Source organism: Malania oleifera, chromosome 9 (genome assembly GCF_029873635.1).
Source record: "Malania oleifera isolate guangnan ecotype guangnan chromosome 9, ASM2987363v1, whole genome shotgun sequence".
NCBI classification, from domain to species: Eukaryota; Viridiplantae; Streptophyta; class Magnoliopsida; order Santalales; family Ximeniaceae; genus Malania; species Malania oleifera.
The window spans coordinates 50323761-50338965 of NC_080425.1; the positions used below are offsets into that span (position 1 = coordinate 50323761).

Here is a 15205-nt window from a genome sequence, read left to right on the forward strand (position 1 = left end):
AAGCCATTAATTTTCATAGTTTGAGAATTAGCATACCTAGCTGAAGCACGAACAAAAGAAGTGATAGATTCATCATTATCATCATATTCCATTCCTTCCTGATCCGAATCATCCAGTCATCCTCAACTTCTTTTGGCTCCTCCACTGGTTCAATCATGAAGAATTGTCCCTTTTTGCAATGATTCCCTCTTATGCCACTTCCCATCACAATGCCAACACAATCCCTTTATGGATTGCTCTTTAAGTTTCTCTTGAGTCAATCGTTTGGTAGGAGGATAGCAAGGAGTAGGTGTTGTGATAGTGCTGCTGATGTTTTGCTTGCTAATAGTCTTGTTGTAGTGGTTTCGTTCTTCCCCCAACTTCTTTTCTTCTAACCGTGCAAAGGAAATTGTAGCGGTAATAGTCCATGGCCAACGTAGTTTGACCTCACACTGAGTTTTAGAGAGTAGACCTGCAATAAAACTATTGGCAAGTTGGCTTTCATTCCAGTGTTTAGTTTTGTTTAATAGTCGCTCGAACCATGCCTAGTATTCCAAGACAATGTTAGTTTGGCGTATTTTGGCAAGCTCTCCATCAATATTCTCATTTCCAGTGGTCCCAAATCGGACAAGTAATGCAAAAACAAATTTTGCCTATGAAGGCATGCTGGTCCTTTAGGAAACCGGAGGGGGGGGGGGGGGGTGAACTGGGTTTTTTTCTAATTTTTATGACCCTTTCTCTTTTTATCAAACTCTTGGTGAGTAATAGTCTAGTATGTATATTCTAGTGAATGCGTTGCGGAAGCTTAGATAAATATAAGTTTATGTTCACTGACAGCTCACCCTATATGCTTCAGTAACCCAAGATAATGTATGAAATATGTACGAACACAATTGAGCTATTAATTCAATCAAATAATAAGTAATGTAAGAGAGTAGGGAGAGAAATGCTAAAACTCTTTTATAGTGGTTCGGTCTCCTTCATGAGCACCTTCGTCCACTCTCTTGATCGAATCCAAGCTGAGGTTACAGTAGTAAACTTCTTGCCTTTCAACTGCACCAAGAGCATAATTACAAGACCTAACCTTTCACCAGGCTAGAATACAAAATGAGCCTTTCATCGGGGCTCAAACAACGCTTACAATGATGAGAAATTACAAATGATATGTGACTTAGTATCTCTAAGTAGATTGATGTCACAACTCAAGCTTACAACTTAAACTTGCTCAAAGAAATGAGACTTGGAACTTGAAGAGAGTTTAAACTAATGAAAAGAACTTTTACTAGAAAGTGCCCTCTTAAGCAAGAAAAATACACTATCATATAGAAATATGAAAGAGAATGGGAGACCACTTTGATTTTGATTTCTCTTGTGCTTCTTCCTTGAAATTGGACTCTTTTTATAGCCAATGTGATTAAGGTTGGGGCTAAACAATCAATGATATGATAAGAAATCTGATTTTTAGGTGAGATGATATATTTTTTAAAATCATAAATGGTCAGTAAATACCAAATAAAATTCTATAAAAATTCATATTAACTTATCAACGAGTCTACCTTCCAATAAAAAAAGAATAACGCCAATTGGAGTAGCCGTTGAAGAGACAAAATTCAAACACTACAGATACCTTGACCTGCTTTTATGACAGAGGTCAGAATCTGTTGGCTGATTTGTACAATTCATAACAATTAGGGTATTTATTCAAATTAAGTGTGCCATATCATTCTGGAATTCCCATAGCGTCTACTTTCCAATAAAAAAAGAATCATGCCAATTGGAGTACCCGTTGAAGAGATAAAATTCAAACACTACAGATATGTTGAGCTGCTTTTATGACAGAGGACAGAATTTGTTGGCTGATTTGTACAATTCATAACAAATCAAATATTTATTCAAATTAAGTGTGCCATATTGTTTTAGAATCCCCATAACGTCTACTTTCATATAAAAAAATAAAGAAATATTTTCAAAGATTCTACAGTAAAATATGTCTAATTTACTGCAGCATACTCATTTCTGATTCTGACTCTATGGAAGTGCAGAATGATCATATTGTATTAATTACTAATCCTACATTATAGCTCCAAAACATCTGCATAAAATTTTTCTGGAGAGAATGATGAGTCTATTTTTATATGAAATAATATTATAATTTCTGGACTCACGTGGGATAAAATATATAATTAGATTCACAAATAGTACCGAATTACAGACTCATTCTTATTAAGACATGGGGCGCACTTTTATAAAAATTCACATTTTAGCTCTAGATATATAAGAGTCAAATTGAATGTTCTTGAAAAGATTTATGAGTTAATTTTTAAATATAAAGGGCTTTGTCACATTTGGAGCTTTCAATAAAAATATATAGTCATTTTGCTATATGATACTCAAGTTGTACATTTGCTTTCTAGCTAGGTATTAACATACCTAGCCCTAAATACCAAAAATGATTTCCATGTATAAACATAAAAGAAAATAACTATCACATAATGATTCATGGAGCACAAATTCATATACTACAAGCACAAAATAACTATCACATAATAGTTCATGGAGCACAAATTCATATAACACATGCACTAATTCTTATTTGTTTTGTCATCATCAAGATCAAAAGGAAACCTAGTTGGCTAACAAGTGTTAGGCAGTCCATAATGAGCTTAAAACTAGTCTTACCATTGAATAGCATCGCAATCCATTTGGAGTGTGGTGAAAGCGAAAATATGTTTTAGCCAATGAGTAGGGTCATCGCTGTCCCACAGAGTAAATTCCACCTTCATATGAGAAGGACCATGATCATGCTCTCTTTGGTAACCTTCTTCGCGCATGTACAACTCCTCCCTATGTTTAGCTGATGTAGAGGCGTCATCTTCTCTATCTTTAGGGGAAGATGTAATGAGTAGTTTAGAGAGCGATGCCTGTATCTTTTCAAGTTGAGCCTTAAGCATATTGCTAAGTTCAATCTTTAGCCTAGCTTCCATAAGGGACTAGCTGAGTTTTTTGAGGCCATTGTGTATGAGTGAAGATAAAGAATTCCATAATCTTGCTTCTGCCCGTGGGTTAATGACATCCACAAGGATGCTGGCTTTGATACCAAATAATAAGACCCCTGGGGTTTTATCGTAGACAAATTGGGGGAATTGGAAGGATGGAAAATATAAAGAGAAAATAGGGTTGATCACTTTGAGGGGGTTTGCCTCCAAATTAGCTAAATACTATGAATTATGTTATTTCTTGAATGAAAAAGCCCTGTAGGGTTTATATATATAATTATATACAAGGTAGGGAACCGTACTCCAATTATGAATGCAAAATATCCCAATCCAAGTCCTTAGTGGACTCAATCCTAATTGATTTGGGAATCTTAACACATTAAATAAAAATCCCAATTGATTTGGGAATCATAACGTTAAATAGAATCCCAATTGATTTGTGAATCATAACATATAAAATAGATATCCCAATTGGTTTGGGAATCATAACACATTAAATAGAAAGCCCATTTGATTTATGAATCTTAAGATTAATGGAAATTCTAGTTGATTTGGGAATCATATTTAGAAATTGTAATTGATTTGGGAATCTAAATAGAAACAAGATCCAGAGAAGACCAAACTAAAACATCCCAAACAGACTTGTGCCTCCTAGGGTCTAGCTACACCATATTTTCGCTAATACTCCTCACATCTTAACAATTACGTCTCCCCCCCGCCCCAAAATGAATTTTTGAACAGGAGCCCCCCCCCTCCAAATTTATTGCTTCTGTCTTTCAGAATATAGGTGATTGTGTAAATTCCAACGGTTTCTTCGGATGACAAGCCCAAACCTATGCATTCTCAGCAAACCCTGCTTATTCTTAATGCCTTCTTCTGATACCATTGCGTGCAAGCCTTAACAGCCTCTTTCTTCTTGCGCCTTTTTAGTTGAGACTTACGCATTTTGGGTGTGTGATTTTCAAGTTAGAATTGGTTAGAAAATTTTTACTACATGTTTATATAAAAGCAATGTCATAATATGAGTTGATTTTTAAAATTTTTGAACCTCAAGCTTTCCAAAACAACTGAGAGTTGTATTTTAGATCTTGAAAATAGTTTGAACTTTATAGTAGTATAGCTATCTCGTCATGATTTAATTCATGTACTCAAGTTAGCAATTTTTGAATGACCAACAAATAGTTTGCAGAGTATATCTAATTTTTCATTTTTACGTTGTATTTGTGGTTTTCTTAATTTTTTCTTTGTTTTTACAATACATATGTTTATTTACATTTTTTTTATCGTAAAATAAAATTCTCAAAAGGCTTACGCCCTGATGCCTTAAGCTTATGCCTCGCCTCTTAAGGGTTAAAACGCCTCGCTTTATGCCTTTGCCTTTTAAAACATTTGTTTAGAATGTGCCATTCAGCATCATGAGAGTCCTTGGAAAACTCTCCTCCCCCTACCTTCTTGCAACTTCATTATTGTCTATTGTGTGCTACTCATGTTTATATTTCCTACTTTGTGAACCATGGGCGATCAATGCCTTGAAAGTTTTATAAATTGCCCAGTTGCTGCACGTGTTCTTCCTCCCTGGCATAAAAATGGATTTGCAGGCCCCAGAATCTCCAAACTTCTCCAAATACAGAAATCTACTCATTCACTAACAGCTGCAGAAGAAAGAAAAACTCTGGAGTCCCAAGGTTTTTGCTCAAGGATCTTCCTTTTTTCCTCACGGTCTTGACCAAAACAATTTCTTCTGTTCCAAAACCCATTTATATTCATTGTTGACCAGGATCATAAAGAAAGGTTGTCTCCTGGAGAACTCAGCAATATATAGTGTGGCATACCTAACTGTTCAAAATCTTAAACCTTCCTACTGGCTTTAAAACTTTGGTAGAAGCCCATTGTATGATAGAATGTCAGATTCTGGGGCTGAGCACCATTTGCTCTCTCTCACAGCATCCTTTTGTTGGGTTCCCCACATTGTCCTCTTTCTAGCATATGAGATTGTGCCAGATAAAATATTCAGTGGGATAAAAATTGTTGAAGGGACCCCAAATTTAATGCCAATATCAATAATATGGTTCATACAATCATCACCATAGGGATTTTTATACTAGGATTGCAGCAGTTTTGTGATCCGAAATCTTGATTATTAATAAACCCCATCGAATCTTAGTCCTTGAATACCATTAATAAGGGCATGCGCTGGTTTAATTATATGTAACTACTGGTCTGAGACCATAATAATCTAAATAAAAACAAGAGAACAACTTCAAGATGATTAAAACAGAGGGCTACTCGTCACTCAAGCTACAGGACTATGAACAGCGTTTATGTTACAGTAACCATGCTCCTGAACTCCCATATTTGAAAACGCATTGATTATCGATAAAGATACAGAAAGTTTTTATGTAGTTCCACTTTTTTCTGAGGAATGGACTAGTCAAAAATTGTCTGTGGGTTTGTGTACCCATTATACAGCAGCATGAAGAACAATAAGCTTTCATCCCAACTGTTGGGTTTGGCTGCATGAATTTTTTCTGTGTTTGCGCGCGTGCGCGTCTTTATATTGACTAAAACAGTGAGCTTTATGAGATTCTACTTTCTTTGTTGCGGTGTGGTGTATTTGGTTGGAGAGGCATTCAGTGATCTATATGGATAGCTCTCTACCTCTTCATTTGCTTTGGGATTAAGGTAGTCTTCTCTGCCTCACTTAGGTCTTGAGCGCTGCTTCTGCAGGAGTTCCTTTAACTCATTTGATCTACTGAGCTTTTAGATTTGTTGTCTGTATTTATTTTTTGCTTTTTTTTTTTGTGGGAAAATTTTTTCTTCTCGTTTTTTCTACTCTTTCTTTATCTCTTAATAATATCTTTCCTTTATTATTCAAGGACAGATTGATTTCTGCATCACTTTTCTTTGCATATCAATATTTGGACCCGGCTATTTGGTATTTGGACTGAGGACTATGTAGTCATGGCACTCTGAATGTGTTTCAGTATTTTATTGACACTATATATATAAAGGGGAAAGTGTTATTTGGTGATTTGACGGTTCCACTTTTAGAATGCATAGGACTAGGGGATATGATGATGGGTGAAGAGTCACTACAACTAGAATTTTCAGTATTGGAATCTTCTTGCTTGTCATTCATGCAAAGAATGCCACCTGGGGGGATTAGGACTTTTGAATATCAGAATATGTTGTTTGTTGTTGAAAAGTAAGTGACATTTTAGTGATTGGTGACTTTTGAGAATCAACTAAAATTTAGCTACATTGGCTGCATTTTGGTACATGGAAACTTGAATAACATGTTAGTGTTGTATTGACCTGCAAGTTTGTAATAATATTTAACATCACTGATTGATAGTGGTTGAGTTTAACTTTGCTTTGGATGTGGTTGCTTTCCAGACTAACGTGGAGTACATGGATCGTTTTTGTGATGAGTTTGGAACTGAAAGAGCTGAAGACAGTGGGGATCATCATGTTTTTGAGAAACAATCATCTAAACCTTCTGATTTTCAAGCACTATTCGGTGGGAATAATAATGATCATTTTATGATAGGCATCAAATTTACTAGGTATGTACTTCCGTTTTTTGTGGATAGCTTGTTTGCGATTTACTTTGTGCTGACAGTATTGTCGGATGCAAACTTCTCTACCAATGTAGATTTTCATAGTATATTTTTTCTTTTATCATGTTGAAAATTATCATTGCGTTTTTTGCTGGCCCAGAGAGCAACCCAAGAGGAGTGGGTTGGATTCATAATATTCTGATTTTTGAGATTAAGAAAATCAAACTAATTAAAACAAGAAAGCAACCACAGTGCAATTTAACAATCAAATAGAAAGGGAGAGGGATACACTTAGACGGTGGTTCAGTCCAGATTTGGGTCCTACTCAAGGATGAGAGCTTTCCAGTGTACCAACCTTCTTCGTGGCAAAGATAAGCCAATTATAGTATATATGAAATTATATTTTCAATATAATAAGGTACTACTGGCGTGTATCTCTCTCTTTTTAAATAATGGATGGCAACTCAATTAATAATCCAATATAAGCATAATATCACACATGTGAAAGAATTAGTTAACATGTAAGCCTAAATTAAATGTAAGAAAATTTCTTGAATCATCACATGGGCATTTTTATAATCATCAAAACAAAGATTTCAAGCTGAGTTTGTGAGTATACATGGGATCATTTGTAAGGACTGCTTTGTTCTTGAACTATTATTACATTTTAAAAGAAGTAGCTTTTGGATGTCAAACTGGGATCTAGTCACAAATATGTGCACATGAAGAACCCCACCCTGATGTGCACAAGCTTAGGGGTACCTTTCTTCAAATACAAGTGAAAAGTGTTTTCATCTCTTTTGAAGCCCCCCTCACTTCTTCAGCCATGTTGGGTTCTCTCTGTTGGGCTAATGAAACTGATGGCTTTCTGTAACCTTGGCTATCAAGTAGTAATGTTCCTCCCAAACACTCCAACAAGAAGATGCTTCACCCTCAATGGCTCCTCATCATATACCAACAAGAAGGTACTCACACTTGGGGGGGTTACAATCCTCAACAAAGGACCTCATTTGTTCATTTGGACACCTCACCTAATTTCAAACTGGGGGTTTACATCTCACGAGTTAAAATGGCAACAGCAATCTCTCAATCACAAAAGCTGTTTACAATGAAAAGACATGAGGAGTAATACAATATAGGGTCAAGGGGAGGTAGTGATATGACCACTTGCTGTGCAAACCTCTTGAATAAGACGATTCTAATTATGTTTATACGTATCTTTGTCATTCTCGTGCCATACAGCCTTGTATTTAAAGCCCTAGATGTTTGCCACAATTTTGAAAACTTGCTGTTTGTGCCCGTGTTGCAGTTGCGGACCTTCAAAGTTGGTGTGAATGATCCACACTAAACTCAATTTTCCAGTCCTTGAGTATTCAACTTTAGTCTCTTGGAACTTGTAGATATTCTTTGTTTTTCTTTTTAATAGAAAAAAGAAACTTAATTCTAAGGGATAAGGGAAAAAATACAACAAAGGAGAACCAGCTCCTCAAACAGAATAAAAAAGAATAAAAAAACAGCAACCCTTAAAACAGCCAGCACTATAAGCCCAAAGAGAAGCTAAATATCGTTTTCTGTCCCAAATAAATCCTATTGAAAACCTCTTCCTACTAAAATTATCACATTTCTTTCCAACCAAATACCCCAGAACACAGCCCAAGGAGCACATCTCCACAATCCTTAGCACATCTCCACAATCCTTTAGCATCCTCACTTCATCCAAAACCAGAAAATGAAATGGTCAAAAGATGTTCCTTTGAATTTGGACTAACCTAATATTCTCCAAACTCGTCGAAACAATGATGGGTTTTTTTTTTTTAATCTCTCTCTTTCGAACTTCTTTCTACCTTCGTGTGCTTGATGCCATGGAAGCTTCTGCGGTAGCTGATGCTGAGAAGTTCAATCTAGATTGAAGGTAAATCTTTCGATTGGTGATTAGATATGGTTGGAGGATTTGCATCCTTGCTCGTGGTCGAGAACAATATCTCTTGTAGCAAGTGGTTAGGTTTTCCAGAGAGGTCGTGCTTTGGTTCACTAATGGCATATCTACTTTTAGTTGCACGCAAAGGGGGTTCGATCGGTTTGAATAGGTATCACGAAGTTCTAGATGAATGTCAAATGGGCGAAACATAAATTTTTTTTTGGAGTTAGGGTTGGGATGGAAAGGGAAGAAGTTTTCAGTCTTTATTCCTTAGGGTGTAAAAGGTGAAGGTTGGAAAACCTTCACAAGTTCCTTATGCGAGATAGCAAAGGGTTTTCTTGAGGAAATTGGGAGCGCTGGTGGTGATAACTCTTCACGAAATAGGTCGTGGAGTCAAGTGGTGTTGGAAGGCAAAAATTCGCGATGATGATGGATGCGGTAGTCAATCCTATTCCATAAAACAAGGTCTGAAGGTTGGGAAACCCGAGCTGTGCTGCTGGTGTAGAGACAAGTTGCTTCAAAATGAACCTAAGGAAGTTGCTAATCAATCAGATTTGTTTGACAGGAGTGAGTAGGAAGTTAGGATTTGTGATGGAGTAGAAACGATCAGAGAGGCGGATAGGGCTTTGTTTAGGGAGGAGGCAGTGAAGAGAGTTGGGCTGGGTTACATGCTTCTCATTTTGGACCTAGCCCAAGTAATCCAAAAACGGGGTATTTCTTTTTTAACTAAATTGGGTCAATTATTTGAAAAAGGTCTGGTGTTTAGGAGATGTTGATACGAGCTTCAATTAGGTTCTTCTCATATGGGCTTCTCACAAAAGGGTCTTTTAAGCAGACATATGATTAAGAAATTAAGGCTTCTTGTACAACTGTGTAGGCCCCGGATAATAGACAGGCCCCAAAGTATTGCTCCTACTTCTTAGAAGATGAGTACTGGGAAGGAGGAAGTTATACCCTCTAGTAATGGAATTATTATTCAATATCTACTTAATAGAAACATTATTCAGCCTACATGTATTAATAATGTGAATCAAAATGATCAAGAGTGTAAGGAAGACTTGTATGGTAGAAGAGATCAGATCGGTTCAAGAATGTTGTGATAAATCTGCATTTTATCCTCAAGAATTTTTAGAAGGTGGTGAAAAATATAGTGAAACAGAAGCGGGCTTGTGGGAGAAATCGGTGTATTTATGCTGATAGATGGTAATAAGGTTATGCTCGTCAAAAGGCGGGTTGTTCGGGGGCTAAAATGAAAAAAATATTCGATGATAAAAGAGAAAATTCTAGCAAGTCTACGAAAAAGGTATTAAGGAAAGATTCTAAGGCAGAGTTTAGTATTGTGGAAGTTCCTCAAGTTGAGAAGAATGCTAGAGGTTCTAGTGAGACTAGAAAAGGCAAAGAGGTAAAGAAATGAGGGTATTTTTCAGATTCAGAAGGTGATGATAATAATTATTTTGATTGGGTTGGGGGTTATTGTTGGATGAGATATGAGAACAATATGGGTATGTTTCTGACTCTTGTGATGAAATAGGGAATTTATTTTATGTTCATCCACCCCCATTGGAAGGTTTGGAAGGGGTTTCTATTTTTGATAATGATGGGTTGGCGAATACGGTACAATGTGGGGATGGAATTTTGCCTACATCAGTGGAGGAGATCCCAAAGGAGGAGTTCGAAGCTCAAATTCTTTTGGATAAATGGATTTAAAGTTGAGTGATATTGGAAGAAATGGAGTGCATTTGGATGATGGCAAAAGTTGAAAGGTGAAGGGCCAAAGGGAATTAGCGGTAAATTATGATGGAAAGGGTTTAAAAAGGGGGCTTCTTGGTTAATTTTGTTTAGTTCTATTTTGTGATCTTGTGTGTTTTTTGTTTATTTTTTATTTTAACTTGGTTGAACCTGTGCCGGGTTGGCAAATACGGTGCAACGTGGTGGGGATGGAATTTTGTCTGCACCAGTGGAGGAGATCCTAAAGGAGGAGTTCGAAGCTCAAATTCTTTTGGATAAATGGATTTTAAGTTGAGTGATATTGGAAGAAATGGAGTGCGTTTGGATGATGGCAAAAGTCGAAAGGTGAAGGGCCAATGGGAATTAGCAGTAAATTATGAGAAAAGGGTTTAAAAAGGGGGTTTCTTGGTTAAATCCCCTAGCTGTTCAAATAGTACTTTGACATTTTCATTTGAAATGAGGTCACTATTCCAAATTAAAATGCCTCATTTGAATCCAATGAATTTCTTTCCTCTAAGTGAGGTGAATCAAGTAGGAAGAAAGATGGTTCAGTCTTCGAGGGGAATGCTTTGACATAGAAGATGGAGGTTCTGTTCCCTAATTAGTTTGCACCTCTTTCTGTTGGAGAAGACGATGACGAAGACAATTGACTTGAGTCATATGGAGCCATATTGCATTAAGTTGTGTTGATTTGTTAGGTTGGGTGTATGGCCAGCCATCAACTTTGTTTTATCCCCAAATGTTTTAACTTGGGGATGATGAATGATTTCAATGTCCATCTTATCCTTTTAAAGTCATGGTATCCAAGGAGAAGCAGAGAATATGAAGTCCGTCAATAAAAATGTATTATATTTCATCAAGCATACTGTTGTGGCGTTATGCTGAGTTAAGTCCAATATAATACAACTTTTAGTAAGACTCTGCTATTTCATCTAATATAGCTTTAGTTAGTGAGGATTTTTTTTTTTGTCATTATTGCTAAGGCTTGATAATTGATATACATTGTTGGCACGCAACCTAACAGCTTAAGCTTTTAGGTTAAGTGGTTATCTAACATGGCGTTAGAGCCATGGTTGCCAGGAGGTCCTTGGTTCTAGTCGTGTGCTTGTTTGTTTGTTTGTTAAGAATTATCTGATTCCCAGTAATGGGTGTTGTTTATCATGTGTTCAGTCCACAGGCAATTGGGCTGGACATGTGGGGAAGTGTTAAGGCTTGATGTACATTGTTGGCCCACAACCTAACAGCTTAAGCTTTTAGGTAACGTCATAATTTAACAATTGTTATATGATTAAGATTTAAACTGTCCTAGGGCTTGTGGGTGAACCGTTGATAGTTTTGGGAACTTCTACAAGCATGTTAATAACTGCTGTATTTGTTTCTTAGTTTATTGTATTTCTTTATGAGGGTACGTTCTTTTCTTTCCTTGTGCCTTCCATTTTAGCAATACAGACGAGGAAACGGTTTTATTTTTTTTGTTCTGTTCCAGTTGTTCTCTTGTTTTCTTTTTTTAATAATGTTTTCTGAAAAAAAAAAAAAACTAAATTAAGTTAGTTAATTTGGGTATTTCATTTGAGTCAGAAAGGGTAGGTAATCAATTATTTTCATCTGGTAAGTATAATTGTTTCAGTGTACGAAGTCATAGATAAAACTTTTGGCTTCTAATCAAATCTTTGGCTGTGTCCTCTTTGTGAGTGAATTTGTTGATTCTTGATTAAAAGTTCTATGTGAAGCTGTTCTTGAGGTTATCTTCCTCTATTTTGTTCTTTCCTTCTTCATTTTTGATTTGTCATTTGTGTTTTTAATGGGCGTACATATGAATAAAGGAAAGAAAACTTGTTGATGGCTTTATTATGGGTTTGGAGTTATATTACTGTTATACAGTTTGTTGATTGCAGTTTGCTCTTTTGTAATGCCAATATTCCATTTTACATCCATCTATTACTATTAATAATACTAAAAATATTTCGGTACGAGTTTGCTGCAACAAGTGCGGTTTTGGTCCTTTTGAGTGTGAGTATGATAAGCCTTTTTGGAGAGAGACCAAGAAAAGGCTTCATTGTCAAAGAACCTGCCAAGATATGCATCACTAAGACATCATTTCAAATTGATGCTGGGCACAATTCACTGCTCATCTCTTTGTTTTATGATAGGTTGGGATTGTGGAACTAAGGACTTTTTAAGTGTGCACCTGCGACATTGTACATGATAAATTTATCTTTCCCTTTCTTTTGGGTGGAGTAAAAGTATGGACTTCCTCAATAAGTTTGTCCACAAAGTTAAAATAAATTTAAATGATTCATATTCCTTGTGCATCACTGCCTGAATGCATTAAAATTATTCAAACAAAACCTTGATACATGAAGGTTACTGTTCAAGTAATAAAGATGGTTGTATTAAGCATTTGAAAATGTTAGAAGCTTAATAAATTCTACAAAAATGTGGCTGTTGTACTTCTTGAAGGCTTTCATATCAAATTTACTTTTATTTTATTCATTTTTTTAGGAGGTGCATAAAGTTATACAGTGATTTCTACTCGTCAGATATGATTATTGCGTCTCCTCTTGGACTGGTTACTGTAAGTGTTTACTGTTTCTTCTTTGTTTCCTTCGGTTGCTAATCATTTTACGATTTGGAAGGCACTGTAATATTACTTTTGAGTTCTGTTTATTGTGAAGTAGCCTTTGTAATGCGCATGCAATGGGTGGTACTTTTCTGAAACTCTCATCACAGCCATTTTTTTTTTTTATTAATAATGATTAGGTGCTTAAAAATTTCATTAATTAAAAGATTGGCAGTGGCCAAATGATCATTTTCATATGCTGAAGTTATATAATATCTATGATTGGAATGCTTACCTGATACATGAAATATGTTGATGCAGAAAGCTAGTAGAAAGAGATTTTTTTTCCCTCCAGGTTCCATCTGGCTTGTGTCCTATATACATTTGATTGTCACTTCTAGTATCATGATTGGCAAAGCAGATATGACATGGGAGTCTCACTCACAAGTTCTATTTTCATAGGAATCTTAATGAATAAGAGGTTGAAGAGTATCTTTCCAGTTCTTGAATCTTAATGTTCGTCATACTAGGAATCATGTTAGAATTTGCAAGGAGGATAGCTCTGGCATTTACTTCTTGCAAGGATTTTATGTCTAATTTGTCGAAATCCCAACCACCTCCTCCATTCCTCTAGACTCTAGAGAAACCTATAAAGATGCTTCTCAGTTCTCATCACGTTGAAGTTTACAAAATAAGAGAAGCAGTCACTAAAGAGCCCCTGGTCCATAGGATCTTAGCCTAAAATCTGTGTGTCTACCCCAAGGCCCAAGCCCACAAGCCAAGACAACTTGGTGACAACTCGTACCAAGTTGATGACAACGTGATAACAACTCAGTCACACTTCAATGACAATAATGACAAGTTGTCACCTTGATGACAACCTGAAGGCAACTCATGCCAACAAAGTACCGAATCATGGGTAATGACAACCGAGTGATAACAATTAGGCAGTATCTCTATTATAAATGGGGTTTATGTTTAGGAAATATGATTTCTAGTTCTTTAATTTGGTTAGGCCAAATTTGTGAAAAAGTGGAAGAGTGAGAATCTTGATAAAATCCTTCACATGTCTATCATTATAGACAATCTTTCCCATCTTCATATTATCTATGGACTTCGAATGGAGTCATTCCTTCTTGGAATTCGTAGTCTTAGATAGTGTGATTCCTAGGGGGCTGTTCTTATTTTCTTTCTCTATAGCTTTTTGCCGCAACAATTCATCTACTCCAAATAGTGTTATGTTGATGAAATCTTGGGGTTTTCATAGGAGCATGCAGATCGAGATCTTTTGGCAAAGTGGGTGTTTCAATTTTCTCTAGGCATTGTGAAAGGAAGGAAATGAGATGATTTTCAATATCACTTTATATTCGTGAATCCATGCTGGGATAGGGCTGCACTTGCACGTATTTGGTCTCTAGCTTTAGAGTTTCTATGAGGATTTCTTTCACTGATTTGGAAGAGAATTCTTATGTAATTCTTTCCCTTTCTAGAGGAATTTTTTTCTTATTGTTCTTTCTTTCTCTCTTAATTTTTTTTTTTTCCAATTTCCAAAATGGTTGAAGTCGTTGAGGTGGGGAAGTTTGTTACAACATCATGCATGCGTGTTTTGGCCTGATTTTTATAGCTAAGGTAGTACTTTTGGCATGATTGTTGTATACTAATTTGGTTGTTCACATGGACAGAAGTCTGATATTGCAGGCAACATTTTAAAATTCAACTTTGATTAAAACCTTGGAGCTTCAGAAATGCAAATTTTTGATTTTCTTCAGTTTCATTTTTGATTTAAAAAAAATGATGGAAATTAGTAGTAAAGCGTGAGATTTTTTCATTAAATTTTGAAATAATGCATAATTTAGAACTAAAATATTGTAAATAAAATGGAGAAATGACGAGTTTGTGTTGTGTAGGATTCAATAATTGTAGCCCATGAAAAGTAGATTGGAGGGAACAAACATCACCACAATTTTCTTCACTTGTCTATCATTATAGACAATCCTGCCCATCTTCATTTTATCTATGGACTTCGAATAAAGTCATTCCTTCTTGGAATTCCTAGTCTTACATAGTGTGATTCCTAGGGCCTGCCCTTATTATCTCTCTATAGCTTTTTGCCGCAACAATTCATCTACTCCAGATAATTTATTTTGATGAAGTTTTGGGGTTTTCATAGGAGCATGCAGATTGAGATCTTTTGGCAAAGTGGTTGTTTCAATTTTCTGTAGGCATTGTTAAAGGAAGGAACTGAGATGATTTTCAATATCACTTTATACTTTGGAACCCATTCTGGGATAGGGCTGTACTTGCACATCTTTGGTCTCTAGCTTTAGGAGTTTCTAGAAGGATTTCTTCCATAGATTTGGAAGAGAATTCTTATGTAATTATTTCCCTTTCTAGAAGACTTTCTTTTCTTATTGTTCTCTTCTTTCTTTCTTAATTTTTTTTTCCCAATCCCCAATATGGTTTA

At 35.9% G+C, this 15205-nt stretch overlaps 1 protein-coding gene across 1 annotated transcript in view; it reads left to right on the forward strand.

Annotated features, from left to right (window-relative positions):
- Positions 1 to 15205, forward strand: part of LOC131163454 (protein NUCLEOLAR FACTOR 1-like) — a 65689-nt gene that overhangs the window by 39231 nt on the left and 11253 nt on the right. The window contains exons 12-13 of the mRNA XM_058120043.1: positions 6372 to 6541; positions 12684 to 12756. Of these exons, the coding sequence (XP_057976026.1) occupies positions 6372 to 6541; positions 12684 to 12756 (243 nt within the window). The remainder of the gene's footprint in view (positions 1 to 6371; positions 6542 to 12683; positions 12757 to 15205) is intronic.